We start from the raw sequence: 27292 nt of genomic DNA, 5'->3' as shown, positions 1-27292 counted from the left end.
GTTTTGATTCCTGTTTACCTTATTATATCTGTTAATCATCGTTATGTTATTGCTGGGACAAAGTATGAAGCTTTGCTTTTTTTTCTTTTTACTCCACCGGTACAGCGCAGGTATAATGAACTCGTGACGTTTCCAAGCATCAACTTGTCATAAATCAAGAGACATCGATTTGAAACCTCGTAGAAGCAAGAAGTAACCCAATTGACTTCCAATCTGGATTATTCAGCCGGTCAGATATGTTTTTACTTTCGAAAAGGCCTGGGATATTTATCTTGTCTCACCTTACGCCGTCAATGCAAGATGATATCATGCAGACGCAGTGACTGGTTCGGAGGTCGAATCCTTCAGCTGGCGAATTCTATAATCCCAATAGTTCCTCCGGATAGGATCATATTTCTCCTTGAGCAAGGTAAGCATCTTGACCGCCTCGGCTATCTTTCCGCTCTCCTGCTCTGTCTGAGCCTCCTCGCCCAAAACGTCCGCTAACCACTCCACAGCCAAGCTGCTCTTGACATGCACGTTGACAACTTGTCCGTCCTCCGTCTTCTCCTCCGTGACGAACTGACTGGCAAAGTCCTTCCATTCAGAGAGTGGTCGGCCAGCAGCTCGCAAAACCCCGCGTGCGTACAACCATGGACTGCGATTCTCCGGCGCCAGGAGGATCTTCTCCTTAGCGTAGTCGAGTTCTGCGTCAACGAGCTCCTCGTCAACAACATCCGAGCGACCCTTTTGATCTGAAATCACGCCTCCTGGCATCCCAGCTTCGGGACCCTCCCGGGGAGCGAATCGCAGTAGATATCGGTGGTTCCACGCAGAGTTATTCCGGACATCAGCGTTTATGAGAGTCTCAACATCTCGGATTTCACGCTCGGAGTCCCAGAGATTGAAATGCCGCACGAGCCAGTGCCGATATGTCCAGACGTGGTAGTTCTTGGCGTCCTGGGCAAACATCTCCATGAGAAAATCGAGCTCTTTGGGCGGGAGAGTCGGGAAGGCGGTGCGCGATGACATGATGACTTGACGGTGATGCCTGTAGATAGTTAATCCAACAATCCAATAAGATTTGAGAGTTTCGAAGTAATTTATGGTCATGAATACTCACCATATCTGGTAATTTTTGAGATACTGCAACGACACTTTATTCAACCAAGTGAGCTCGTCATCAAGGTTCTTATTGAGTGCAAAAAGGATCTTTGCTCGGTATAGCCTGCATCGAGCTAAATCAGTATACTGCACATATAAGCTAGAAAGAACGCAAACACTCCGCATAAACAAAAGGCCAAACGAAAGCGGGAACGAAAAACAAAACTAGCTCCCAAAAAAGAGGCTCGACGTATAAGCACATATAAAATGGGAAGGCATATACGCCATTAGATAGAAATGAAAAATCAGGGAGATCAATGCAAGGAGAGATACCTACCACACAGTGTAATGAGCAGGATTCATCGAGATCACATCTTGCGTCAACTTCAACGCTCTCTCAGACACCTCATTGGCCGCCATGACAGCTCGCAGATACGACGTCGCCTCGACGTACGCAGGCGAATACGCAATTGTTGCGAGGGGAGTGGCTTCCTGACCCTCCTTGGAGCCATCGTCCAGGGGGATGGGCTTCACGTCCGCCCATAAGGGGTCAGACGAATATTTCCCACTCATGGTGACGTTATATCAGTCAACGAATGAGAATTGAGGGAGGCTATATTTTTCACCTTCAAAAGTGGACTTTGAGGCTTGGTTGATGGCCCCGACAAGAAGACAGAAATGTACACAATGCAGGCTTTTGAGTGCAGCAGCTGATAATTTTAATGTTTCATGTCTCGATAAATTCAGAGCGTGAAGAGCATGACAAAGCAGCTCTCTTCTCAGACGGAACAAAAAAAGAAGAAGAAAAGGTAAACGACACTCCCAGAAAGCTCTTGATGGCGTTATGCCTGACGTGCAAGTTTGCTGAAGTTGCACAGGCTGCGAAGAGAGATGAGTGCAACTCAACCTTGAAGTGGAGGAAATAGCTATTTCCAAAACCTTCCAAGACAAATACTAGCAGTCAGAAAAATACTGTGCAGAGGTAACTCTTCGATTGTGAATCACAGTCTGAGGAGAGAAGCTCTTAGATACAGTTGAAGGTATCTTGGCGATGCTTTTAGTCCGACAAAGAAGCAAGTCCGGCGGGGCAGGCGGATTAGTAACCTGAGGCATCACACTTTACTTTGAAGCTGCATGAAAGACACATAACAGCCAACACCCCTCAAGGTTTGCAAAGCGACAGCCTTCCATTGCTCCTGTATCAATGACAGGATCATAGGTCCACAGTACCAGCGCACTTCGGTCTACATACCAACGTTGTAGTGCCAGGAGAATCTGACTGATACATCATGTACCTTCATCGACATTACATAACATTACTGTCTATATGGCAATTGTTATCATGATACTATACTGTACAAGCTCACTCTCTATAGTTCCAAAGGCGTTTCTTCTCTTCTACCCACCATCGCCCCACCTTTTCCGCGTCGACAACCCAGCTCGCTGCTTCGGCTCCATGGGCTCGACGCACGCTGCGGACCAAAGAATCCATATCCCACTCTTCGATGAGATCGATCTCATCGGGATCTTCCTTCAGATCTGAGAAGACATAGGTAAATTCATCCCTAAGTGGCAGAATGAGACGGTATGGGACTGCCGCTGACGCGACGCTCAGCATAGAGCCGCCAGCATTAATGACCCCAATGTTCCAGGCTTGTCGGCCATTGTGGCTTGCTTTGTACGGCCGGATCAATGACTGACCCTCATACTCATTGATCAGATCAGATGCTGCCTCCTTGTCCTGGGCATTCAGAGAATCGGTGTTGATCAGAAGATCCAGGATGGTGGGAAGAATAGAAAGCGAGGTTGCATTGGCCGACAGTTGGATGCGTGGCAGGAGAGGATGGCGGAAAATCAATGGAATTCGAAAGTTGCTGATATGCCCATTCTGATAGGTGCCACTGTATCGCGCATCTTCACGGAATGCTTGACCACTACGAAGGATGAGCCACTGGCAAGAATCAATGCCATAGGAATATGACTTACTGATCGCCCACGAATACAACCAAGGTCTCGTTTGCAATCCCTGCCTCGTCTATCACCTTGAGGATTTTTCCCAGCCATTGGTCGACGTAGCGGACAGTATTGAGGTATCTGTTGGCCTCCTCGTGTTTGGAGACGAGGCCATCATCCGCCCAATACTGCTCAGTCTCGAAGTCAGAGGGCACCGCCCACGGATGATGAGTGGTGCTGGTGAAATGAGAGAAAAAGAGTCGTTCTCCCTTCTCCAAGGCCTCGTTGACCGTATCTTGCAAATACGGGAGCACTTCCTCTTCGGGGTAACTACAGCTTCAGTTAGACGAGGCGAGGCGGCCAGCGACTCAACGATTTACTCACCCAAAGTAATTGATTTCCTCCATTCCCTGGTGGAAGTGTTTTGCCTTTGGAAAATCGATGTCCTCCTTCACGATGGACTTGTCAAACCCCATTTTCCGATTCAGCTTATTCTGGTCATCGTACACGCCGGTGATCGACTGGGCGAACACGGATTTCCATCTGCGCTGACGCATGTCGCTCGATTCCTTGCCGGATCCTTCTTTGAGCCGATTAAAGAGTTCTAGGATGTGCATGATGCACGGCTGATAGATCTCGGCTTCATTCTCGTACATGAAATCCAGTGACAGCGGGCCCACCCCGCAGTGACTCCCAAGCACACTCTTGAAGGAAAGGCTGCTGGCCGTTACTGCACCTAACACGTTGATACCGCCCATTCCAGGAGCGGCGCTATCTTGCCACAAATCTGCTGAAAGATTCTCTTGAGGAAATCCGCCAGATTCACCAGTAAGTTGCTCAGCAATTGGCGACACGGCAGAGAGTTTGGAATTAATATTGTCGATGACTTCCGTATCTTCTGTCTCGTGTGATTGGAGGATCATTTTGTGGAGATGAGAGCCATATTTCAGGGGAAAGACATCTTTGCGCGCGCTCTCCATCTCTATCAAGAAGATGTGGGTTATTGGGATATCGTGGTCCCTTAAGGCCTCCTGTAATGGCTCCAGGAGGTCGAGGTCGAGATTTGTTATACGCAGTGGATCTTTCGCAGGGTTATATGTGTTTTTGATTGCTTCCGCACTGGGACAAGCTTTGCTGCCTCTCTCTCCACTGACTGATTGATTTGCAGGTTTTTCCAAGGCCCATCGCCCAAATCCAGGAGGCAGTTCCTCTGGCAGCCATTGAGGTCGCCCGTTGAAATCTTCTTCATCAGCAATATCCTCCATGCCTGGGGTCCAGCCCTTGAAGTGGCCTCGAGGGAGTTCCCAGAACTTCTTCTCGATCAATTCAGGCAGAGGAAACGGTTGTGCCTCGGCTTGAGGGCACACTTCGGGTTTTGAACGGAAAGCATTAAGAAGAGTAAAGGGAATGGTGCCAGACATATGATTGTACGGCACTGGCGGCCTGACAAGCCTTAAACAGATTACTGTCAGCGCGATACCCACAGCCCAAAAGCGTGCTGTTCGTCCTTCGTGGCTGGGTTGTTTTGATTGGGCCACGGGAAGATATTCTCCAGATTCGTCGGGAATGGAGATATTCGCGATGGCTGAGAGCCGACGACCTATCCATGTTGAAATAAAAGGCGTCGAGAACCAGGCAAGAAGGACGATGACAACTCCGGCTGCTAGAACGGGCCACAGGCCGCTCAACAGCAATTTCATCCCTGCGGGATCGTTGGCCACGCTCGTTGCTGTACCCCATTGTATTTCGGAGCCGGTGACATAGAAGAAACCGATTTGGGCGGAGGCCGCAACGAGAGTCACGATCCTACAGCGATGAGCATCAACTTGTTAACATTGTCCCCGGATTAGTATGGTTAAGGTGAACTCACCCAAGAAAGCCGGCGATTAGCAACCCTAGGGTGCCTGCAACACCAGATGTTTTGTGCAATAAGAACCAAGTACCGAGAAAGAGAAGGCAGTCCTGGATGAAGAACGTTGGAAAATAGAGCAGAAAGGAAGCGAGCGGAACCGAGTGAACATGCAAGAACAGATGGACGACTTTAGCGGACAGGGTCGCGACGACCACCAGCGAAAGGAGGAAAGGCCTCAGAAGGTAGGAGCGAGCGACAATCATATTGGCTGGCCGAGATGACACATTGTCTCTATCAACGACTATTCAGCGAAGGTAGGGAGGGACATGGATTCTGCAGGAAGGCGGCCTTCAATTTTACAACTATCCTACAATACAATCTATTATATAACGCATGACACATTGACCCCGCCACTTGAAGCGATAATCAAGCTTATCCGCAAGAAGGAAACCAATGGACTATCAATAATACAGAGAGGATATGCTGGATTCCCGCCACACGAGAAGCCAATGCTGGGAATGACTGACACATTCTGCCCTGCACGGCCTGTGGCAAGCTAACTATAGAACAGAGTGGCACCCGGGCATGCCACAGCTACATACCAACGGAGACTTTCGTCTTTCCTAGCACCTACAGAGTAGTAGATGTGGAGAAAAATGCCGTGAGGAGGACGGGAAATACCGAGTCATCGACAAACACCTACCACTCTAGGTATCCCTAGCCCTGGAGAACGTGATATATTTCCGGAAGCAGGATAGTCCAGTGGGACCAGCCACCGGGAGAGTTTAAAAATGTTTAAAAATTTAAAAACTGGAGGCTCTGCAAGAATATCAGGTCCCGCTAGTCCCGACGCGGCCAAGAAAAACAATCCGTGGGCGCCGGGCCATGGGACTGGGGGAGGTTCTTTTCTCTAGTTACATACAGTGCGAGAGGTGTGCAGATCGTTTTTGTCTTGTCTGAAGAAATCCTCCTTACCTGTCTTACGGAGTACGGAGTAGGTACAGGTACCTAGGTATCTAGGCAGGGGCCAAAAATATAAATAATACAGAGTACTCCGTATCCATCCACTCCCGGTTCAACCGTGTCTTGGCGAGGAAGAGTAAAACAAACCATCTTAGAACGAAGAATTAGTATATGACCAAGAGTACTTAAAATAAGTTTCCCGTAAGCAATAATAATTATAGGAATGACGCATTTAACCCGTGTGTTATTGGTACTATAGTACTTCTAGGGGATATGATGCTGGACACGCGACACATCACCTCTTCAGGGAAAAACGGAACCACCTAGATGGCATGACATGCCTGCTTGGACTCTGCAATGGATGGATATGAATGAATGAAGGAAAGGGGTCCAGAGATTGGATTGGAGGAGGAGATGCTTCTGGAATGTGGGGTGGCCTACCTACCTACCTTAACTCACTCCGTATATCGTCTGGATTTGAACCTCCTTGGCATGCTGGGTACATAGCTAGCTAGCTACCTCGTATTTTTACTTACCCTATGTAACCCAAGGTATGATGAGGAGGCTGGGCTGGGCGAATGGATTGACTGAATGGGTGGGAAGGAATTAATACTTCGTACTCCACTTTCCTACCTAAAAGTAGCTGCTGTCAATCAATGTAACGAAATACCACATGTTAACTCGAGATGAGTATGGAAATATATTTTTTCATGGTATTTTGAGTGGTAGTTAGTTGCTGTATACCTCGATAATAAATACAGTATAGTTATTTTTATGTTTTTATGGCAAGCTAAATACGTATCTATACATACATGTACAATATTGTACCAAGGACTTGAACTTATCTTTTACCATCAATAATGTTGCTGGTGTCGAGAAATCTAACGAGTCCGACGAGAAGTCTCAGAGCTTCCCTTCGCTCATCGCGTTCTAGCATATCGTAGCGCACTGAACGGCACAGTCGAAGGCTTCCGCTCAATGGCTTTCCACGACAGAGTTCCTCCACGTAGGTACGAGATAGGGCCGACATGCTGACCTGCAAGATGGTACGATCCACGCGCAGCACGAACGCTGGATAACTCTCTCGTGTGGGGTCACGGTTATAGGCTAGGATTGCCTGGACGACAATCTGGGGGACTTCGTGGACGGCAACGCTCGTCTTGTCGCGGTTATTCACGACCTTGGCATATATCCGTTAGCAGTAATGACAATTCGAGGTGAAAGAGAAAACAAACCGTGATTGTCGCAAGCGGAAGAAGAGGGATTTCGTCACCAGCCCACTTGGGAGCCCTGTCGAAAAGAGCCCCGCTGCACCTGAGAGCGCCCTTTATCCCGGCAGGGTGGACCGTAAATGGGATTTTGGAAGAATACGTCCTGCTTTATTTTTCCCTCCATCATCAGTGCTCAAATCAGTGAAATGGGTGACAGGTAAAGTCACACTTACTGGTACAGTGACGAACGGAGACGGCCTCCTATGGTTGACAGGCAGCACATCAGGGCCGATTTGGCTGTGGAATACACATCTTCATTTTCAGTGGACCTCGACACCTGGCTTAGAGATTTGAAGGTAAAGAAAAATGGATTGCTGAAGTAGTTCTTCTTTCCAAACGGCATGTCCCATAGATCCTGTCTTGTTGGGTCGCAAAGCTCTGCGGCGAGACCTTCGAATGCTATGTACAGTACACACGTATCCGGGTCAGTGAGGAGAGAAATGCTGATTACTGGATAAACGTACCTTCATCCCCATCACTAGGCACATATGAAGCTTCAACAATGGCCTCCGCAGGCAGGTCGCGTTGCTCAGTTACTTTGAGCGCCTTGAGCTGTTTCGAGGTCCATTTCCGAGGAATTTGGAGGAGTAATGGCGTGTTGGAGTGGTCTGACGACGAGGAGGATGGAATAGCCATACAGGAGGATGTTGATATTCGTTTAACAGTGCAAAGGCTTTCATTTAATTTCTGGACGAGAGACGACTTTGAGGTTGGATGCATGCATAGGTTCACTCAACTCGTCGAGTACATATACTGTACGTTCCACATGACTCATCCTGCATTGTCTCTGTGTCGTACCAAGCCAAAAATGGCTCCTTGATTGCAAGGCAACATTTTCGATGGACGATCGTGGTGATTGCAGCTACCATGGTAGCTACAGACGCTCTGTCCATAGATTGAGTTGAATTCTGCCTTCTGATTGGCTTGCGGGATCTATTATCAGGAACCAATGGCTTATCTTGCTTATCTCGCTTAGTCATTGCAGCTCTCCCCGCATATCAGACAGCGCGATCGTCCCCAACTCGCTTTTGCGGGGACTTCTCAAATTAGAATTATGACGGTTGACTGTGGATAGCTGGATTATATCATCGTTGGTCGATGACACTGTGAGCTCTGCCAACTGGGAGAATCGAGCAGGTGATGCGTCATGCGCGGAGTCAAGAAATCGCGGAACGGATGTGCAACATGCAAGAGTAAACGGGTCAGTTATCACATCGGATTATTCACATCTTTCTAGTTCTGCTGCGAAAGAAACTGATGACTCTCCAGTTGAAATGTGACGAGGCGAAGCCCGCCTGTGGCCGTTGCACTCGTCTGGGAGTAAAATGTCCCGGCTACACCCAGCCGCTGCGATGGGTCACCAAGCATGAGGTTCTTGAAAGAGTCATCAAAGAAACCCAATCAACCAACAGTTCTGAGAATCAAAATGGTCCCAGCCTGCAAGAACCACCCAGCGTTTCGCCATCTGAGGTGCCAGTGACCATCCAGGACGATCCCAATTCCCAAGCTCAACAGGTAGCTCCATTTGAGGACCCTCCAACCAGTGATCTAGACTCTCGATTGAACGATGATCTATGGGATAGTCAATTTAGTGATGCTCTTCAAGAGCTGGACCAACTCGCCTCCCCGGTTCCTCAGCTCTCCACCTTTGATTTTGAGCAGGCCGCTGGCAGTTCATCCTACGAGCCGAACCATGACGGACAAGCAGATGAATCTCCTAGGCAAGGCAATCTAAGCAACGAGAATGAAATTTCCTTGTATGGAGCTTTCTCTCCGTCGACTTTCGTGCGTCAGTCCCCTGTTCATCCTCAGCGGTCCGCGTCGAATGATCGACTCAGCGTGCTGCCGCCCCCGCGGCGGTCCCTGGAGGATCCGTCCTCGACGCTCGTTGAATATTATTTCAAGGAGGTTGCTGGTCTGTTCTCCAGCTACGATAGCCATATGAACCCCTTTCGGACCACCGTGTCGCGTCTGTGGAGTTCCTCGCCGGCCATGTGCCGGACTCTGCAGAGTATGGCCGCAGCTACATTAGTCGACGATTTCCCCCAATTCGGGCCTGTCGGGCTCAAGCTGCGCCAAGAAGCCATCTCGATGCTGGAGAAACAAACGGTGATGGACGATAAGTCCCTTTTGGCCCTGCTGATGCTTGGCCAGACTGCGAGTTGGCACAACCCGAATGATCTGGGGATTTCCTTCTTCAACCTCCTCCGGAAGCATATCAATGCCATCGCCTCTGGCAGTCACCACGGTTCTCTGCTGAGCAATCGCAACAACTACCAGTTTTTCGAAGAAGCTCTGGTCTACTGGGAGATGTTGTTGTCGTATGTGGCGGACCATAACACTCTTGCTCCCGCGAAGACGGGCCTGCAGACGACAACCGACAGCATTTTGTTGCAACGGGTGCCGCACCCTTGGACCGGCATCGCGCGGGACACGCAGTTTACGGTGCATGAAGTCGGCCGGCTGATTCGTCGCGAGAGGAACCGGGTTCGTGCGAGACGGTTCACGTCACAGGGAGATATCGCCCAGGCACAGAAGGCGATCCAAAAGGCACGAGAGCTCGAAGCCAGACTGTTGAACCTCTCGCATCCAGCCGAGACGGAGATCGTCAATCCGGGGGACGACGATACTCCGGTGTGGCACCTGCTGGCGATGGCCGAAGTGTATCGATATACGGGTCTCATTCAGCTGTATCGCGTCTTTCCCGATCTGCTGCGGTCCCGGTTACAACGGGGAGACCAGTCGTTCAATCTGAGCCTGGACAATCAAAGTCCATTCAGTGTATCGAGTGACGCTTCGACCAATCCCCTTGCTGGACTCACGGATGGCGTCTTCAGCGACAGCGGCGGTAGCGAATGCGACGAAGACGCCGCTGACCTCCCAGAGTCGGTTCGAAACGAGTGGCTCACCAGGTTCGCGTTGACGGCCATGGCCCGGCTGAAGACGATTCCGTTGGAGTCGCGCACGAGATGTCTGCAACCGTTCCTGCTCGTCGCGTCGTCCAGCGAACTGCGCCTGCCTCCTGTCGACGAAGACAGTAGCTATGGCCTCAACCTGTCGTCGCATGCGATTGAAGTGTCGCGCACGCGCAAGTTCATCCTCGGGCGCCTGGGCTCGTTCCTGCACGTCCTGCCACCCAAACCGATCCACGTCTGCCTGCAGCTGGTCAAGGAGGTGTGGAATCGGATGGACGCGGGCGAGCCGAATGTGTACTGGATGGATGTGATGATTGATAACGGGTGGGAGACGACGATGGGGTAGTTCCTTCTCTCTCTCTCTCCTCTCTATTCACGTGTATGTACATGATATGTATGATGCTACGATATGTATTTTTTGTCTGTTCTGCAGGATATGTGAATTTGTCTAATGTCTGGATTTGTTCTACGCTGTACCTAATTACTATTACTGACTGAACTCGAGAGAATTTGTCCCATTGAGAAACAGAGAGAGCAGCCACACTCGACTGCACAACTTGCCTGGCAGCAGACTGCTGTCAGAATCTCCATCTGCAATAATCTGGATAATGTGAAGCTGTAATTGTGTGTAAAAGGCGGACGCTGAGTGGTGGACGCTGACCCGCCGCAATTACTCGCGGAGACGCCGCCGACGCCAGTTGAGAACTAACGAGTCCAACGGGGAAACAGTCAATTAATTAATTAACTAATTAACCACATGACAAACCACCTCTGCTCTTCTTCTTTCCTGCTTTGATCCCTTTACTGCCTGCACGCTGTGCTGACTGACGCTGCCTGGCTCTGCGATGCGTGTGTTGGCTGCATAGCCAGTCGTCGCTGTTCGGTTGCCCCTGACTTCCTGTACGACCTCGCGACATGCAGAATGGCCACGGACGCAAGAAGCACGGCAGCGTGAGGGCCTCCAAGAACAAGCACAAAAAAACTGCCTCTGAGCTGCAGGTGCGCATCAAGGCGGCGAATGACGCGCACAGTCAACACAGCCATAACAGCACCAGCGACGACAGCGCCGACAACTCAGACGGCATCCTGACCACCTCCACCGCCAGCCCCAACGCGAAGACAACCTCGACCACGTCCTCGAAAACGTCAGACAGGATGATGCGAAAGCCCTCGTCGCCAATGGCCCCGCCGTTCATGGTGTCGGCGCCCGGCAAGGTCATTGTTTTCGGCGAGCACGCCGTCGTCCACGGCAAGGCAGCCATGGCCGCGGCCATCTCGCTGCGCTCCTATCTCCTCGTCACCACGCTCTCCAAATCCCACCGCACCGTCACGCTCAATTTCCGCGACATTGGCCTGGACCACACGTGGGACATTGACGCGCTGCCCTGGGACCTGTTCCACCATCCCTCCAAGAAGAAGTTCTACTACGACCTCGTCACCTCCCTCGACCCGGAGCTCCTCGACGCCGTCAAGCAGCACGTCGCGGACGTGTCGAAAGACAAGCCGGACGAAATACGCAAGATCCACCAGAGCTCGGCCACCGCGTTCCTATATCTCTTTCTCTCGCTGGGCTCCCCGGAGTCGCACGCCGCCATCTACACCCTCCGCTCGACCATCCCCATCGGCGCCGGTCTGGGCAGCAGTGCCAGTGTCTGCGTCTGTCTCAGCACCGCGCTGCTGCTGCAGATCCGCACGCTGGCGGGGCCGCATCCTGACCAGCCGCCGGACGAGGCGGAGGTCCAGATTGAACGGATCAACCGGTGGGCGTTTGTGGGCGAACTATGCATCCACGGAAACCCCAGTGGCGTGGACAACACCGTGTCGTCGGGGGGCAAGGCAGTCCTGTTCCGACGGGGAGACTATTCCAAACCGCCCACGGTCACGTCTCTGCCCAATTTCCCCGAATTGCCTTTACTGCTGGTGAACACGCGACAGTCCCGGTCGACAGCCACGGAGGTCGCCAAGGTCGGGGCGCTGCGAAAGGCACACCCGGAAGTGACAGACAAGATGCTGGACACGATCGACCAGGTGACTACGTCGGCGCACACGCTGATCTCGTCGCCAGAATTCGAGAACAATCGCGACGCGGCGCTCGAGCAATTCGGGACGCTATTCCGCATCAACCACGGACTGCTGGTGTCGCTGGGTGTTTCCCACCCGCGTCTCGAACGGATCCGCGAGCTGATCGACTACGGGAATATCGGGTGGACCAAACTGACCGGCGCAGGGGGCGGCGGCTGCGCGATCACGCTGCTGCGGCCCGACGCAGATAAGGACGCGATCCGCGAGCTCGAAGCGAAGCTCGACGAGGAAGACTTCGAGCGCTACACGACGACGCTGGGCGGGGACGGCGTCGGCGTGCTGTGGCCGGCCGTGCTCCGCAACGGCACCGACGAGGAAGGCGGCGAGGAGATCGACCAGCAGAAGTTCGAGAACGCCGTGGGCAACGACGGCATCGAGCGGCTGGTTGGCGTGGGAGGCGGCGGGCAGAAGCGTGATGGATGGAAGTTCTGGAAGCGAGCTGGAAGCTGGACGCGATAGTCCAGCACAGCACCTGTTTTCGACGTCGAATTCGACCTTGCCTCGAATTGAAGATGAGTCGGTGTGTCTCATCGATTAATTGAATGGACTTATTTGCAAGGAAAAAATAAATAAGTCAATACTGTTTAATAACTATTACTCATCACACATGATGACCTGTCCTGAGAGTGAGTGTGTCACACAAGCAAGGCATGTACGAATCCATCATCATGTCCATGTCAAATACCTACTAATCACTTTATTATTATTATTCTGTGTTCTTTTTTTTGGCCTTTTTTTCTGGGTCATTTAATACTTTGTTTCGTTTTGTTTCTGTTTTTTGTCTTTTTTGCTGTTGTCTCATTTACCTTCTTCGGGGTTTGTTTTTATGCTGTATATATATAGGTTCTGTTTTATTTTTTTTTGTGCACATTGCATTGCAGTGTTGTTATTATCATCATCATTATTATTCTACTAGCCATAGTGTTTTTATTTAATTTCAACAATTAAGTGAAAGGCAAAAGGAAGAAGGGCTCAGGCCATGAATATGATCTATGTATGCATCTTATCAGGCTTCTATATAGTACTGTACCAAAAGAGAGGAAAGAGAGAAAATGAAATCGAAAATGACCTCGTTTTGTGTACAGTACATACAGGGTCTATCTATATCATCCCATCCCATCCCATCCCATACCATGCCATACAATACGTTATTTATAACAGCTCCCAGGTAGCCATTTCCACCCAGACACGCAATACAGATAGCTGAACAGGAAGAAAGAGAATTAGTTACATTACAAATTCATCGTCACAGTCATACTGTTACTATGCACCAGCAGACAAGGCGGTAGGTCCCGACAGAGCACCTCCATGTCGCTGACGTACGCCTCGCTGCCCGCCTCGTCCGCGCAGGTCCCCTCGATCGGCGACGGGAGCGTCGTGAACATGACGGCCGTCTCGCCGCTCTGACGGATCATCAGCTCGTTCAGGATCAGGTGCTGCGCCCGGCAGGGGAGGTCGTTGAAGGACAGCGGCATGGCGGCTTGCGCGGGGAAGCCTGTCGCCGAGGGCGTATGCCGCGTGTAGATGGATTCCCGCTGAGGAGAGGATGTCGAGGGGAAGTCTGCATGTGGAGGATGACTGGCGACGGGCGAGTCGGAGAACATGATCGATGGGCCTGTCCCTTCGGTAGGGTTGACTCGCGCTTTGGGGATGGGAGACGACGTGAATCGATTGCCGGATGCTGTTCGAAGGATTGGGGGCCGTGGCGGGACTGGTGGTGTGTCTGCTGTCTCTCCTGGTGCTGTAATGGTAGGAACGTTTTCAGTAGGACCTGGTTCCTGAGAAGCCATGTCGGAGACAGTCGTCTCTTCTTGTTCACTCCGCAACAAATGAGCGCTTTGAGACCGTCTCAGCCTTGATCGAGGCCGGCTCGGGGATGGAGACACCGTCCCTGTTCGGGGCGTGTTTCCACCGTCGTCGTCAGTCTCGTCACCCTCTGCATCGCTCGCGTACGGCTCAAACTCGGCGTCCTCCGTGCTGGACGAGTCCTCGCTAGTGTCAGAGTGGTAGTCGACGAACGAGTCCAGCAGCCGATGGGTCTGCATGCCCAGATTCACATTCATGCCCCGGAAGCTGGAGATGGATCGTCTGCGCTGCTGCTTGGCGGATTGCACCAGTTTCTTCAGCCCCTCGAAGCGTTGCTGTCCAGCAGGTCTCTGTCCGCCTTGCTGGAATGAGGCTGCCGGCCAGTAGGGCATCGCCCCCAGGAGCTTTGCAGCCTTGCTCGTCTGCCCCTGACGTTGCGGGTCTTGAAAGCTCTCCCGGAATGTCTGAATGTCCTGCCACCAGCTCTCCTCTTTCAATACCGAATTGACCTTCTCCAGGCCCTCTGCAGTTACAGACGACGTGTCGCCATTGACAATGACCTTAAATGTCTGCAGGTCACTGCTGGCGAGGGCAAAGACGAGCACTTCCGCCTCGATGCGCAATTTCTCCAAGAGCGTCTCGACCCGTCCGCGCTCCTCCTCCACATCAGTCTCATACTCTACAAAGACGACCACTCGCAACTTGTACGTCTTCTTCCACGACGGCACCGTGTGGAGAATGCAGCCCAGCTGCAAGATCAGGGTGTACGTGTCGAAGTTGGTCGTCAGGACATTTTGCTTGCTCTCGCTGTCTGTGGCAAGCTCGGCCGACATCTGAATGGGCCACAGGTCGATAAATCTCTTCGTGTTCCGTCCTTTCGAGTCTGGCAGTTCCAAGTTTTCAAACCCTCGAGCAACAGCCACGTTGATTCGAAGCTTGAACAACAGGTCCTCGAGGATGGTCAAGTAGCTCTGCGCACTCATTGCGCCATTCGGGATCCCTGCTTCCGAGAAATCATCCCCCAAGTCTCTTCGACTGAGCGAGATGCTTCTGGATTTGGAGTGTCGCCTGCGTGACGGCGGATGAAAGATCTCCACAAGGCCCTGCTCCCGGCGAAACTGGTCAATCACCACAATATTCGGCCTCATCCCGCCTAGACCTGAGTTCAAAACGGTATTGCGAACCCCCCATTCTGCCGTGGGAGCCACTGAGATATTAGTAAATGCCTTGACCTTGGAGTATTCGATAAATTTCGCCCATGCGGTCTGCTGACGGCGCGCCTCTGGGACCGCGCTGGAGAAATCATCGGTCACGATGACATGACCCAACACGAACAAGGCCCCTTTCTTCAGCGAATTGCAGAAATAAATCATCTTGTACTGCGTCTCCAGGTCGTGCACGAAAAGAAGGATCTGAGGTCGCCAAAACTTGACATGTTCCTGCCGCAGCCGTAACAAGTACTTCCTCACCTGGTGATATATCAGGCTCTGACTGACGTCCCCCCACGACTTGGGCGGCGACGTGTAGTGTATCAGCAAGAACAAAACGACCAGAATAACAACACAGCCCGTGGCGTAGATTCCATCCACAAAGAACATGCTGGCACCGCTAATGAGCGCACCAGCCGCAGCCGTCTGCCAGTTGAAATAGTGAAATGAAGGTCGGAAATTGGGTGCGGAGCCAATCTTCAGCAGGAAACAGGCGAGATTGGTGGCTAGAAAGGTCATCAGGTAGGTCATGGTGATGAAGGAAGCGATTCGGTTGATGTCAAACAGCATCGTCACCTGTGTGACGACAAAGGTGAAAATGATCGCGTAGGTGGGCTCGCCGGTTTTCTTGTTACCCTCGCTGAAGATGGACAGCCCAGGGATCAGGTTGTCCCGGGCGATTGCCTGGAGAAGCTTTGCAGACCCGATCACTCCCATCAAGGAAGAGAAAAAGCAGGACGCAAATTCCCCGAGCAGCACGACAATTCCTGAGATGTTTGTCTTCGAAGAAAAAGCTTTTAGTATATGATACAAAGAAAAGCTTCTGGCAGGCCGGGACTTACAATCTGGATGACGTTGACGTTGTTGTAAAAAGACTGCCTGGTGATTGAAGCCGCCATGGAGAGAATGACGACGGTGTATGTAAAGAAAGTGAGACCCAATCCGGCCAGCGTCCCTTTGGGAATCGATTTGCTGGGATTCTTCAGATCGCCGGACATGCTCGCGCCGCTGTGGTACGTTAGCTGGTCACAGTTCAGAAATACAGAAATACAGAAGGAAATCATACGCAAAGATGCCTCCCGTAGCGGGGAATAGGATCCCAAACAAGTCTTGGAAATTCGCCCTGCCCCGAATTTGGCTCCCCGCAGCGCCCTTGGTGAGACGCGGTTTGAGATTTTCAAGGAACGTCCGCAGCTTCAAGCCGGTAAATTCTACACCCAGCTGGGGGTCCCGGAAAGGCTGCATGAAAATGGCAGAGAAGGGAATGCTGAATGTGGCCATGAGGAGAATCGCAAGCAGCCCATTGCTGGCCCTGGCGAAGATGGAGCTGCCCGCCAGGCAGATGGCCGTGCACAGGACCAGAACAATCGTGCCCCAGACATACTGCCACCAAAATCCTTCTGGCAGGAACTGGAACCAGGATCCCGAATCGGTTCCAAAATTCTCAATGAAGCAGTCGACCAGACCAAGAGCATTCATGCCCGTGTTGAAAACGAATCCCATATAAAACACGACGCCGATGGAGCCGCCAAACTCGGGTCCCAGAGAGCGAGATATCAAATAGTAGGCACCTCCACCACGCACCGTCCCGTTTGTCGCAATGGCAGAGATGGACATGGTTGTCAAAAGGTTGATGATGTACGCGCCGATCAGCATGCCTGAAAGGATAAGCTCTCAGTAAGGTCTTCGCCCAACACGCGAGAGATAAGTCATACCCATCATGCCCAGCACGCCACCCTGTCCCAGAATGAACCCAAACCGGAGGAACATCAGGATGCTCAGGACATTGAGCGTCGTGGGTACAAAGACCCCGGAGAATGTCCCCAGCTTCTCCGACGGTCCCGTTGCATTTGTGCGAGGCCTATGCCGATTGCGCTCTTTCTTGGGGTCTGTATCCTCCGTATGATCGCGCTCCAGCGGTCTCCCTCGCAGGTCTCTCTCCTCGTCGTGATGAGCCGGGCCATACCACCATTGGGCCAGGCTGTCGAGCAGATTCCGGGTACGGGCATGGCGCCGTGGAGACGGTCGGGAGGCCGAGGTCAAAGGCTGGTACGGGTTTGCAGCGGCAGAGACATGCAGATGGAAACGACGATTGCTGTCCTCGGGCGACAGGGCGACCGAGTCACTCGGGGCCAGCCTCGACACGTCTTCGGCGGCCGTGCGAGTCGAGAAAATGGGCCGGTGTCGGGCGGCGCTCGCCTTTGGAGGCGACTCCATGCCCTCCGCGGCCATTTTCCGCGCAACGCTCAGCACTCAAACCGCAGTTTCCAGCTGGGACCAGGGCATGTTTTGGCTGGGATCAGTGCATACTCGAGACGGGGTCGGGATCCAGCGATGCGTCGGCGAGTGGGATGCGGAAGCTCGGAGAGGGGTATCGGCGGGGTGGAGGGATGGACAGTCGGGATAGCGTCAGAGAAGAATCCCAGCAGGGAAACAGACGTCCTGGACGACGCGCAGACGCAGGCCAATTGCACAATTGCACCGCGATAGCCTGGCGAGCGCTGTTCAGTCTCCACCGCGATCGATGACTTCACGGCAGCGATCGGCAGGCAAACAGAGCAAACAGCTGCAGCAGTCAATGGCGATGCCTGCTCCGTCCACATGATTGCTTCACCGCGCGTCGCTTATCATCGACGCCGGCGCCTGAGCCATTATTACTGAAGACAGCGCTGGTATTCTCCGCCTGTGGTGTGTTTATCAGTGACCTCCAGGGCTGACGTCCATGCCCCTCTGTTCCTCCAGGCAGCCTTCCACCGTCGTTTCCCGAATCTGACCGCCTCCTAGGACGGTCATTCTGCGAGAACAGTCATTCATCGACTCACCATATCTCACCATGGCGGACAATGGCGAGGGCCCGTCGGCCCCTCAGCCCCGGCCTCTGCGAATCTCTACTTCTCCCACCCGTTCAGTTCGCTCGGGGTCGTCCAGGAGAGATTCTCCTCGAGACGCGTCCATTGCACGACTAGCCTCTCCAGTCCCATCGACGAGAAGGTTTACAGTGTCTTCACAGCAGGCCCCAGAACAGCAGGATCTCCAGGGCCTTGAAAACAAGGCTTCTCCTCCGGGGCCTGGAAATCCCTCTCTGGCGGCGGCCCTACTAGAAAGGTCCGGTCGTTGGTCCGGTCGGTCCTCTCCACAACTAGGCACCCCAAGACGTTCAGCTTCCCCGGATCAGCAGCAGAATCCGCTGCTCGACAGGGGCCTCAGGTCGAACTACGGGTCATTTGATGCGAAATTGGTCAACGACGGCTGGGAACCGGGGCCCGGGCCGTACGAGGACCCAGAAGTTGTGAAGAGACATCTCGTTCAGCCTTCAAATGTCGGTTCAAGCCGGAACTCAGAAGCTCCCGGGGAGCCGGCAGACGATGAGTTCTCGAGTCTCAAATTGCAGGGAGGCGATATGACCAGGCAGGTCTATCGCTGGGCCGAAGACGTAGAGGCACAAGCGTCCGGGCGGAGACGACCGACCCGGAGTAAGAGTTTCCACATCAACCGGCCTGAGCCGGAGAGTGAGGTGATGAATATCAACTCGATCAGGGTGCCTGGCGGATTCCGAAGAGACTATTTGCGAAGAACAATGGGCAGCCCTGCCCCCCGCGGGCTGCGGGATTCGGGGGCGCCAGCACAAAAGGCGGAACCACGATTCCTCACGAGCAATTTCCTCGAGTTTTTAACGCTCTACGGGCACTTTGCCGGCGAAGAGCTGGAAGAGGATGACGAAGTCCTTGGTCCAGGCGAGTACTTTACGTCCGACACATGGGAGGGCACCGACGAGGAGAGGGAACCCGGTGAAGATTCTGCCTTGCTTCCTCCGGGCGCCCCCGGGCTGAAGAAACGAAAGCCCAAGGAGCGCGCTCCAAGGGGCACGAACAACATGACCAGCACGGCCCTCCTTCTGCTCAAGTCGTTCATGGGCACCGGCGTTCTATTCTTGCCGCGAGCGTTTCTCAACGGGGGCATGCTGTTCAGCAGCATGGTGCTCCTGGCCGTGTCGCTGATTAGCTTCTACTGTTTTATTCTCTTGGTCAAGTCCCGATTGAAGATTGAGGGCTCGTTCGGTGACATCGGAGGCGTGCTCTATGGGAAACACATGCGGCGGATTATTCTGGCATCGATCGTCATCAGTCAACTGGGGTTTGTGTCTGCCTACACGGTGTTCACGGCCGAGAACCTGCAGGCTTTCGTTCACGCCGTCAGCAAATGCAAGACGTTCGTCGATATCAAATTCATGGTGATGATACAGCTGGTCATTTTCCTCCCGCTCTCCTTGGTCCGCGACATCGGCAAGCTTGGTTTTACGGCTCTGATTGCCGACGTTTTCATCTTGCTGGGTTTGATCTTTCTGTATTACTTTGATATCAGCGCCATCGAGCAGAGGGGGATTTCGGATGTCGCTGCCTTCAATCCGAACTCGTGGACTCTGTTCATCGGGACTGCCATCTTCACGTACGAGGGGATAGGGTTGATCATTCCGATCCTGGAGTCGATGAAAAAGCCGGAGAAGTTTCCCATTGTTCTTGCCGGTGTTATCGCAGGCATCACCGTCGTCTTCCTCTCGGCCGGTTCTCTCAGCTACGCAGCCTATGGATCGGCCACCAAGACGGTCATCCTTCTCAACCTTCCCCAGGACTCCAAATTCGTGAACGCGGCTCAGCTGATGTACTCGCTCGCCATCCTGCTCAGCACGCCGCTGCAGCTGTTTCCAGCGATCCGCATCATGGAGAACGAGCTGTTCACGCGCAGCGGGAAGTACCAACCCGGGCATCAAGTGGAAGAAGAACTTTTTCCGGTTCATGCTGGTCATGCTGTGCGCCTTTATCGCGTGGGGCGGCGCCGACGACCTGGACAGGTTTGTGTCGTTGGTGGGCAGTTTTGCCTGTGTGCCGCTGGTCTATGTGTATCCGGTGCGTAAACTCTTCTTTTCCAGTCGCCAGCTAGTTAGCATCGTACTGATTTGATGTGTGTATACAGCCCCTCCTCCATCTCAAGGCCTGTGCTCGGACCCGCTTTCAGCGCCTGGCAGACATCACTCTGGCCGTAGTCGGCGTCATCTGCTGTATTTACACCACCACGCTGACGATCTACAACTGGGCAGGCGGTGCTGGGGCTCCCGAAAGCCCGGGATACTGCGATTCCTAGGTAGGTAGATTCCGCATATATATAAATATGCCCTTTTTGTCGATATAACGCCTGCTGTGCACTGTGTGCACTTCAGGGTCGCCCCCGGAGAGAGAAGTTCGAACCTCGAGCGTCGAACCTCGAACTTTCGAACGAGCCATGTTACGTCGAGTGTTTACGTTTACGGTACGGTTACGGGTACGTCAAGCGGTTAAATCAGTTTACTTTTTTTTTTTACTTTTCTTTTCGCTCTTCTTTTTTTTTCTTGTTTCTTTTTTCTTTTTCCTTTTTGGGTCATTGCATATTGTGAGCCTGGGCCTGCATGTGAGATTTTTTTTTCCTTTTTTTGTTTCTTTTTGTTTCTTATGAAACGACTATGACAATCGACGATCATCATGAATGAGTGAATGGGTATGATATGTCGAGTCAAAATGAAGAAAGCACGCGAGCAAGCGAGCGAGCATCGTTTTCGTTTTCTTTTTTTTTTTAATTTCTTTTTTGGTCCATCGCCTGGCGGTATAGACGATAGACGATAGACCAAATAGATAGACAGACGTCAGATCGTGAAATTGAATTGGATTGAAATTGAATTGGATTTGAATTAGACTCTGTTGGATTGAGCTGAATTATATAGTCAGAGTGAAGAATGTTAATGCCAGCGTATGTATGTACATACTTACAGACAGCATAGATTCAGATTTCAGAGACAAGATCATCGAGTACAGTTAGTTCTCTTTATCCTTCTTTCCTCTCCCTTTCTGTGTCTTTTTTATGTAATTATTTCCTTTTCTCTCCAGTGCATCCATGCCGAATGTAGTTATCTTTCCTCCTTTTCTTCCAGTCTATGTAATGAATCCAATCCATTTCGTCCCATCCCCTTCTACTACTAGGTACCTAGGTAGGCATCTAATCTACACCGCATACCGAAGCCAGACTAGTAAATTTCTTTCCTTCCTTCCATCCTTTAAACGAAATGCAATTAATGTGATGACACAATATTCTCTCTCTGTAGAGAAGAAGTCACACATGTTGTCATGCTATCATCTGTCCGACTATTTTTTTTTAGAACCATCAATCATTATTCCCAGTTTGTTCGAAGCGAACGAACCACCTAGATAGAACATAGAGCATAGAGCACGGTGCATAGTGGTGCATGGAGAATAGATAGATAGAAATAAAAAAATAGAAATAGATGCAATAAGATAAATAAACAAATAAGGACCCGACGTGACGTGACATGACTTTTTTTATAGGGTAAATAATTAACCACGTAAGACCACGTAAATGTGAGTAGTAAGCAGGATGAAGTACAGAACAACACATAGCAAGCATATGAAAAGGAAGAAAAAATGTCGATCGATTGATCGATTCCCCCCATCTGTCTGTCTGTCTACTGCGTCGCGGCTTCTTGTTGGCCGGCTTCCTGGCCCTGTTGTGCGGCCTTTGCAGCAAGAGCCTTTTCTCGACCTCCCCAGCTGTTTAGAAAATAATCAATTAGTTCAGTGATCTCGACAAAATATGACACGACACCAGTGCAAATACACAAATATTTGCATTGCGCACGAAGATAAATATGAAGGGAAGGACGGGACGTACTTCCAGTAATTCAAATACCGGTATCCCTGCGTTAGCTGGGCACTAAAGTTGATCGCATGGCAGAGGAAGAGCAGGTAGTTCTTGGGCGTAACGGCGAGGGCATAGCGCATAAACGTGCCCGAGTAGACGGTCAAGGCGGCGGTCATTCTTCCGGAGATGCTGTCGATAACAACAAGTAAAAGTGAGCAACTTTCTATCGGAAACAAAAAAAAGGCTCGTGTTCGTGTTTTCGCACATTTCAGGATCTTTCTGCGTGTCCATCACCGCTGCCAAGGGGATACCGAAGTTGGAGGCTGGGCCCCAGAAGTCTGTATGGTATTGCGAAAAATCTGTCAGCTAGCTAGCTCTTTCTTTCTTTCTTTCTTTCTTTCACAGGTGCGTCCAAGTTATGAAAATGACCCAATTGGGCGACGCCCATTCCAAAGATTTTCCAGCAACAACAGAAAAACTTGAAATCAGAAGGGGTGCCGAACGTACGTGTCGAGCAGACATAGTCGAGGACTTTGTTAGAGCGAATCTTCGCATTGATGGCTTTGATAGCGGCCGCCATGGTGGAAGAAGAAGAAGAAGAAAAAGAGCGGAGAGGCGTATAGAAAAGGGAAAGAAAGAAGGAAAAAGAGAAAAGGCTGATTGATAATAATGATACCAGCAAGATGATATGAGTCGTCGCAGCAGAAGTACTTTGTCATCCGGTCGGAGTTAAGTCCTGGTGGAGCCTTTCCCCGGTGCGGCCCCCGGCATCGGATGCGCCCCTCAGGAGTCACGTGTGTATAATACGGAGTAATCGATAATCCAGGATGCATAACTGGAACAAGCCAATTACAAAAAGAGTAAAAGAGAAATATAAAGAAGATATTGATTAATTTCCTTTCAGCATGACGATTCATTATAAACTACAACGAGTCAGTTGTTGCTAGACTGTTGAATGCCACACCTCATCCACACGCGCCGCAACGCCTTGCCTGGTAGGTAGATCACGGATTCCACCTGTTCTATGGCCTTTTTTCGGTGTTTTTTTCTCGTGTGTTTTGTTTCGGAAAAAAAAAGGATGGTAATCATGAAAAAAGTACTTTTTTCCCTCCATATTCTTAGCAGGCTTTCACACAGATGATGCCGCCCCCAGCGTATTTAAGCATCTCATCTTCCACCAAATCCAGGCGGAGGGTATCCTCGTCCTTGTTGTCCCGGAGGCTGGAAACCAGGCGGGGGTTGGAATCCTTGGGCTGCAAAGAAGTTAGTCTCAAACTGGCACGAAATCGCATCACGAGTAGGAACTGGTACTTACGAGGTCCACCTGGCGCGCCCTGCGGGAATCCGGGTGGAGGAGCAAAGCCGGCTGGAAGATGGTTAGCAAAAAGAGAAATAAACTCAATACGGTATGGAAAATGGAAAACTTACGCGGTCCGCCGGGAGGTCCTCCGCGTCCTGCAAATCCAGGCGGCGGGGCACCTGGGAATCCTCCCGGAGGAGCAGGAGGGTAGCCCCCAAAGCCACCTGGCGGAGGAGCAGGCCCTCCAACGCCAGCAGCAGGGCCTCCCAATCCAACTGGCAGACCTCGTCCAGCTGGTTTGCTGATACCAGGACCCGCGGCAAGGGTGGGCGCGGCCGTCGCAGCACCAGCGCCCGGTGCGGTCGTCCCCAGTCGTGCAGACGGATCTGCGGGAGGAGGGCCGTCGACGGAGCAAGAAACAACGTGGGTTCCGCGCACTATCGTAAGACCAAGCGTTCTCTTCTCTTCCGTCTCGACGATGGGGACATTCGAGGTACCGGGGGGCTGTTTGGTGGCTTTCCGCTTGACGCGACGGAACTCTTCTGTGTCCGCAAGAACGAGGTTCATGTGCTGGAAGTTGATCAGTGAAAAAAAAACGCGTAAATCATAGAGAGTAACAAGCTCATACCTTGTCGAACGCAAGCATCTGGCCCGTCATCTGGCGACCATCATTCAACGTAACCCTCATCCGGTAGTTGATCTGGAGTAGTTGTTAGCAACCACATCAGTGGTTCATTTTCAAATATCCAGGTTCATGCTACGTACGAGGTTTTGCTAGACAATGTCAGCCGGTCCGTCAACAAAGCTCTGCAGTCGCGATAGAAGGAAACTCACCATTTTACCCTGCTTGTTCGCCGCGGCCGCCATCTTGACAGTGGTGCGCACGAATGCGACTTGACGAACCCAAATAATACAGCACCAGAAAGGAGGCACGAATGCCACCTGAGATGGAGTGCGTTATTGGGCTTATTGCCTGAAGCCCGCCGCAGAGCAGCACAGTCGTTTTGGTCCCGGACGGACTCTGACTTGACTGGCGGCTAGGCCAGGGCAGGTCGGCGGCAGGCGCTAACCGCAACCGACGGCGCCAAGCCGCTAGGGCTTTCGCTTCCACCGGCCGCCCACACACCTTTCCGCACACACTTTTCGAGAGTTCGAAGTCCGTCCGATTCGATTCTTCGAACCATCCAGCGAGTCGACCAGTGCACATACCGTCGCCATGGTAGGTGGCCAGCCAGGAATCCTCGATTGGAAGTGAATTTAAAATTTACTGACGGCAAATGCAGTCGGAAGGAAAGGACAAGAGCGCGAACCCCATGCGCGAGCTGCGCATCGAGAAGCTCGTGCTCAACATCTCCGTTGGCGAATCTGGTGACCGACTCACCCGTGCTGCTAAGGTGCTCGAGCAGCTGAGCGGCCAGACTCCGGTTTACAGTAAGAATGCCCGAATATTGCGACGACTTCAGCCCGGGAGGATAAAGGGGGAGTGTTCGACTGGAGGAATTGCAGGCTGATGGATGTCAACAGGCAAGGCCCGCTACACCGTCCGTACCTTCGGCATCCGTCGTAACGAGAAGATCGCCGTCCACGTCACCGTCCGGGGCCCCAAGGCGGAGGAAATCCTGGAGCGCGGTCTCAAGGTCAAGGAATACGAGCTGCGGAGGAAGAACTTCTCTGAGACCGGCAACTTTGGCTTCGGTATCAGCGAGCACATCGATCTGGGCATCAAGTACGACCCTGGTATTGGTATCTACGGAATGGACTTCTACTGCTGCATGTAAGTGGGGGGAAAAGAAAAAGAAACACTCAGGATCGAAGGGCAAAAGATTGACTGGGATTTTTCTTTAGGACCCGTCCTGGTGGACGTGTTGCCAAGCGCAGGCGTGCGAAGTCCCGCATTGGTGCCAGCCACCGCATCACCCGGGAAGAGACGATCAAATGGTTCAAGAACCGCTTCGAGGGAATTGTCCGATAAATGGTGTCCGGCCATGTCTATGTAGAAATGGGGTGAATCACACAATAGGGTGTTTACGAACCGCTTTTTTAAATTAAAGCAGGGAATGAAATCAAAAATACAAAAAAACAAAAGGTGGATTATACCATATCCGCTTTTTTTTTCTCCGGGGGATCGCTACCTATGCTATGCTACCGGCATGAATTTCTCTAGATGTATGTGTGCTGGCGATATCAGCTAAATGCATCGAAAATCGAACCCATGGAATTCAGAAAGGGTGCATAAAACCGACAACAACTGGCTAATACCTAAAAAAAAAATATAAGCACGGGTGGTCTACTACTCTGATCTAGTCTGATCTGATCTAATCTGGGTTCTAGAAGAAACCCGTGCTAGTGACTAAGTAGTTCAACTCGATATTTAAATACCTAAGTTGATTTCTTTTTTCGGTAGATAACTAATACACAGTATGTTCCTATCTACCTAATTCATTGATATACTTCGTATATTTACCAAGTACATAATTCATTTGATCACCAACTTCATTCATGTACTGGTAGTACATGAATTGGGATCAAAATTTAGCATGGATACAGCCATGCACTTGTCGTGTCTTGTCGCATCGTGTCGTGTACATTGAAATTGCAGCATCAAAACAAATACCCAATGAACAACATAACCAATTTCCCTTGCCCTTTCCTTTTCCTTTTTTTTATTTTTTAATTAATACCCCCTCGTATACCCATGCCACCAACTAGCCAAAACTCCCGGCCGCACAGGGCTCTGCTCACTGTAACTCTTGCGCCGAGCAGTGAGGTCCGGATCGGTAGAGCTGCGTTTCTGGTGCGTCAGGGTGGTGAAGAGGGGGGTACCTGACGGGGAGGAGGAGGAGCGTCTACTGCTGCTGACGCTGTTGATGGATGTTTCGGAGTCCTGGAGGATCGTTAACACACATATCATTGAATTAAATGGGAATTGTGTTTTTTGTTGCCTACTCACCCGTCGTCGATAAGCATCCCATCCAGCCCACGGAGACGACACGGCCGGGCCTCGAACACCTCCTCGCAGCCAGACGTTCTGATGCTCGTGGCGGTCGCCGACGGAGCCGTTCCAGTGTCGTCTTGGTGAGTCGGCCATGGTGGGTATCCTGTGTGAAATTTAGACAGTGAGGTTTGTTTGTGAGGTCTGTTTGTTTTGTTTCCTTTGAGGTCTGTCTCCGTCGGCTGTTCAGGTAGTGACTGTCAGGAATGTCGTTAGCATGCAAGAAGAGGACAAACATAGCGGCCTTGATATAGGAGAGGGAGGTAGTACAAGGAGAATAAGTGCCTACCTTGGCAGATCGTAGTTGAAGCCGTCCGTACACCCGTACCGCTGATCGATCAGATCAGAGCGACTGTCACACGAGCAGAAGCGAGGAGAGGAGATTTATATGCTATAGGTTATAGGCCCTGGCCTCCTGACAGAATTCGAGCTAGTTGGTTTCGAGAAGAGGGGAAGACAGAGCCAAAACGCCAATAAGCCTATCCCAGTCCAGCTAGCCAGCGCATGAGGTTGAGGTGAGTGCTGAGCTCAGACCAACTCTCTCCCCCTGCTAGCTAGCAGAAGCTTTCTGCTTATCCATGACTGACTGCTCCAGTCATCAATCAAGGAGATAGATAGATACCCCAGTTGGGCAACTGTAGCAAGCCGGATCCATCAATCGTTCCGAGTCAATTTTGTCTATCTCCTTATTACTGGAGGACCAAGCTGCTGCCCATGGTCCTTACTCATCGCGCAGAAGCAAGCTTTAGTGGCGCGACGAGGGGGAGGGAGGCCCAGAGGGAGCCACTCACGTCGTCGACAACTGACATTTGCCTTCTCTTCCCTAGCACAAGCTGGGTAACAGGTGACTACTACAGCAGGTCCACAGCGAGTCAAAGACCAGGAATGAAGTGCGAGTCGAAACGAATGGAATCGACAGCCACTGACGATCATCAGCGAATTGGAAGTGTTCCAACGACAAAGGCCATCCCATGGACCAGGGACGTCACCACGAAGTGATACAAACATGTCCATAATCCATACTCCATAGCTAAGGTATTAGCTGGTAGCAGCTTAGCTCGGGTTGGGCCAGGTGGGGTCGGATCATTTGTTTTGCGGGGAAACATGGCGTCGTGGGCGGGTACGCTGGGCCGCATGTCATTGGTCGGTCGTCGGGAGCGGTTCCAAGCTTCCAATAGATGGA

At 51.6% G+C, this 27292-nt stretch overlaps 10 protein-coding genes across 10 annotated transcripts; 4 read left to right on the top strand and 6 right to left on the bottom strand.

The window, feature by feature from the left end:
- Positions 1-306: 306 nt before the first annotated feature.
- On the bottom strand, positions 307-1656 carry T310_4306 (Protein farnesyltransferase; the record flags this gene model as incomplete). The annotated part of the gene is made up of 3 exons (XM_013472835.1): positions 307-1030; positions 1103-1243; positions 1421-1656. The coding sequence occupies 3 exons, from the start codon at positions 1654-1656 to the stop codon at positions 307-309; spliced, it is 1101 nt and encodes a 366-aa protein (XP_013328289.1).
- A 539-nt stretch (positions 1657-2195) lies between these two features.
- Positions 2196-7758, bottom strand: T310_4305 (uncharacterized protein; the record flags this gene model as incomplete). Its single annotated transcript, XM_013472834.1, has 16 exons — positions 2196-2279; positions 2336-2378; positions 2490-3017; positions 3070-3366; positions 3421-4842; positions 4907-5189; positions 5491-5518; positions 5592-5798; positions 5864-5896; positions 6311-6346; positions 6388-6480; positions 6664-6696; positions 6801-7031; positions 7087-7225; positions 7296-7521; positions 7587-7758. The coding sequence occupies 16 exons, from the start codon at positions 7756-7758 to the stop codon at positions 2196-2198; spliced, it is 3855 nt and encodes a 1284-aa protein (XP_013328288.1).
- Positions 7759-8269: 511 nt separating this feature from the next.
- Positions 8270-10383, top strand: T310_4304 (uncharacterized protein; the record flags this gene model as incomplete). Its single annotated transcript, XM_013472833.1, has 2 exons — positions 8270-8323; positions 8392-10383. The coding sequence occupies 2 exons, from the start codon at positions 8270-8272 to the stop codon at positions 10381-10383; spliced, it is 2046 nt and encodes a 681-aa protein (XP_013328287.1).
- A 569-nt stretch (positions 10384-10952) lies between these two features.
- T310_4303 (Mevalonate kinase) lies at positions 10953-12578 on the top strand (the record flags this gene model as incomplete). The annotated part of the gene is made up of 1 exon (XM_013472832.1): positions 10953-12578. The coding sequence occupies one exon, from the start codon at positions 10953-10955 to the stop codon at positions 12576-12578; it is 1626 nt and encodes a 541-aa protein (XP_013328286.1).
- A 773-nt stretch (positions 12579-13351) lies between these two features.
- Positions 13352-17365, bottom strand: T310_4302 (Cation chloride cotransporter; the record flags this gene model as incomplete). The annotated part of the gene is made up of 4 exons (XM_013472831.1): positions 13352-15913; positions 15976-16141; positions 16200-16791; positions 16849-17365. The coding sequence occupies 4 exons, from the start codon at positions 17363-17365 to the stop codon at positions 13352-13354; spliced, it is 3837 nt and encodes a 1278-aa protein (XP_013328285.1).
- A 601-nt stretch (positions 17366-17966) lies between these two features.
- Positions 17967-20856, top strand: T310_4301 (Amino acid transporter; the record flags this gene model as incomplete). Its single annotated transcript, XM_013472830.1, has 4 exons — positions 17967-20037; positions 20105-20272; positions 20349-20449; positions 20797-20856. 4 exons carry the CDS (start codon positions 17967-17969, stop codon positions 20854-20856), a joined length of 2400 nt encoding a protein of 799 aa, XP_013328284.1.
- Positions 20857-21641: 785 nt separating this feature from the next.
- On the bottom strand, positions 21642-22397 carry T310_4300 (uncharacterized protein; the record flags this gene model as incomplete). Its single annotated transcript, XM_013472829.1, has 4 exons — positions 21642-21726; positions 21848-22006; positions 22083-22176; positions 22325-22397. The coding sequence occupies 4 exons, from the start codon at positions 22395-22397 to the stop codon at positions 21642-21644; spliced, it is 411 nt and encodes a 136-aa protein (XP_013328283.1).
- Positions 22398-22984: 587 nt separating this feature from the next.
- T310_4299 (uncharacterized protein) lies at positions 22985-23984 on the bottom strand (the record flags this gene model as incomplete). Its single annotated transcript, XM_013472828.1, has 6 exons — positions 22985-23070; positions 23133-23183; positions 23246-23687; positions 23746-23817; positions 23883-23891; positions 23952-23984. 6 exons carry the CDS (start codon positions 23982-23984, stop codon positions 22985-22987), a joined length of 693 nt encoding a protein of 230 aa, XP_013328282.1.
- A 446-nt stretch (positions 23985-24430) lies between these two features.
- T310_4298 (60S ribosomal protein L11) lies at positions 24431-25089 on the top strand (the record flags this gene model as incomplete). Its single annotated transcript, XM_013472827.1, has 3 exons — positions 24431-24548; positions 24642-24891; positions 24963-25089. The coding sequence occupies 3 exons, from the start codon at positions 24431-24433 to the stop codon at positions 25087-25089; spliced, it is 495 nt and encodes a 164-aa protein (XP_013328281.1).
- A 525-nt stretch (positions 25090-25614) lies between these two features.
- On the bottom strand, positions 25615-26205 carry T310_4297 (uncharacterized protein; the record flags this gene model as incomplete). Its single annotated transcript, XM_013472826.1, has 3 exons — positions 25615-25773; positions 25846-26001; positions 26068-26205. The coding sequence occupies 3 exons, from the start codon at positions 26203-26205 to the stop codon at positions 25615-25617; spliced, it is 453 nt and encodes a 150-aa protein (XP_013328280.1).
- Positions 26206-27292: the final 1087 nt, after the last annotated feature.

The sequence above is a fragment of the Rasamsonia emersonii genome (assembly GCF_000968595.1).
Source record: "Rasamsonia emersonii CBS 393.64 chromosome Unknown ctg1118621760104, whole genome shotgun sequence".
In the NCBI taxonomy this organism is placed as follows: Eukaryota; Fungi; Ascomycota; class Eurotiomycetes; order Eurotiales; family Trichocomaceae; genus Rasamsonia; species Rasamsonia emersonii.
This window is presented reverse-complemented; position numbering and strand designations above follow the sequence as displayed.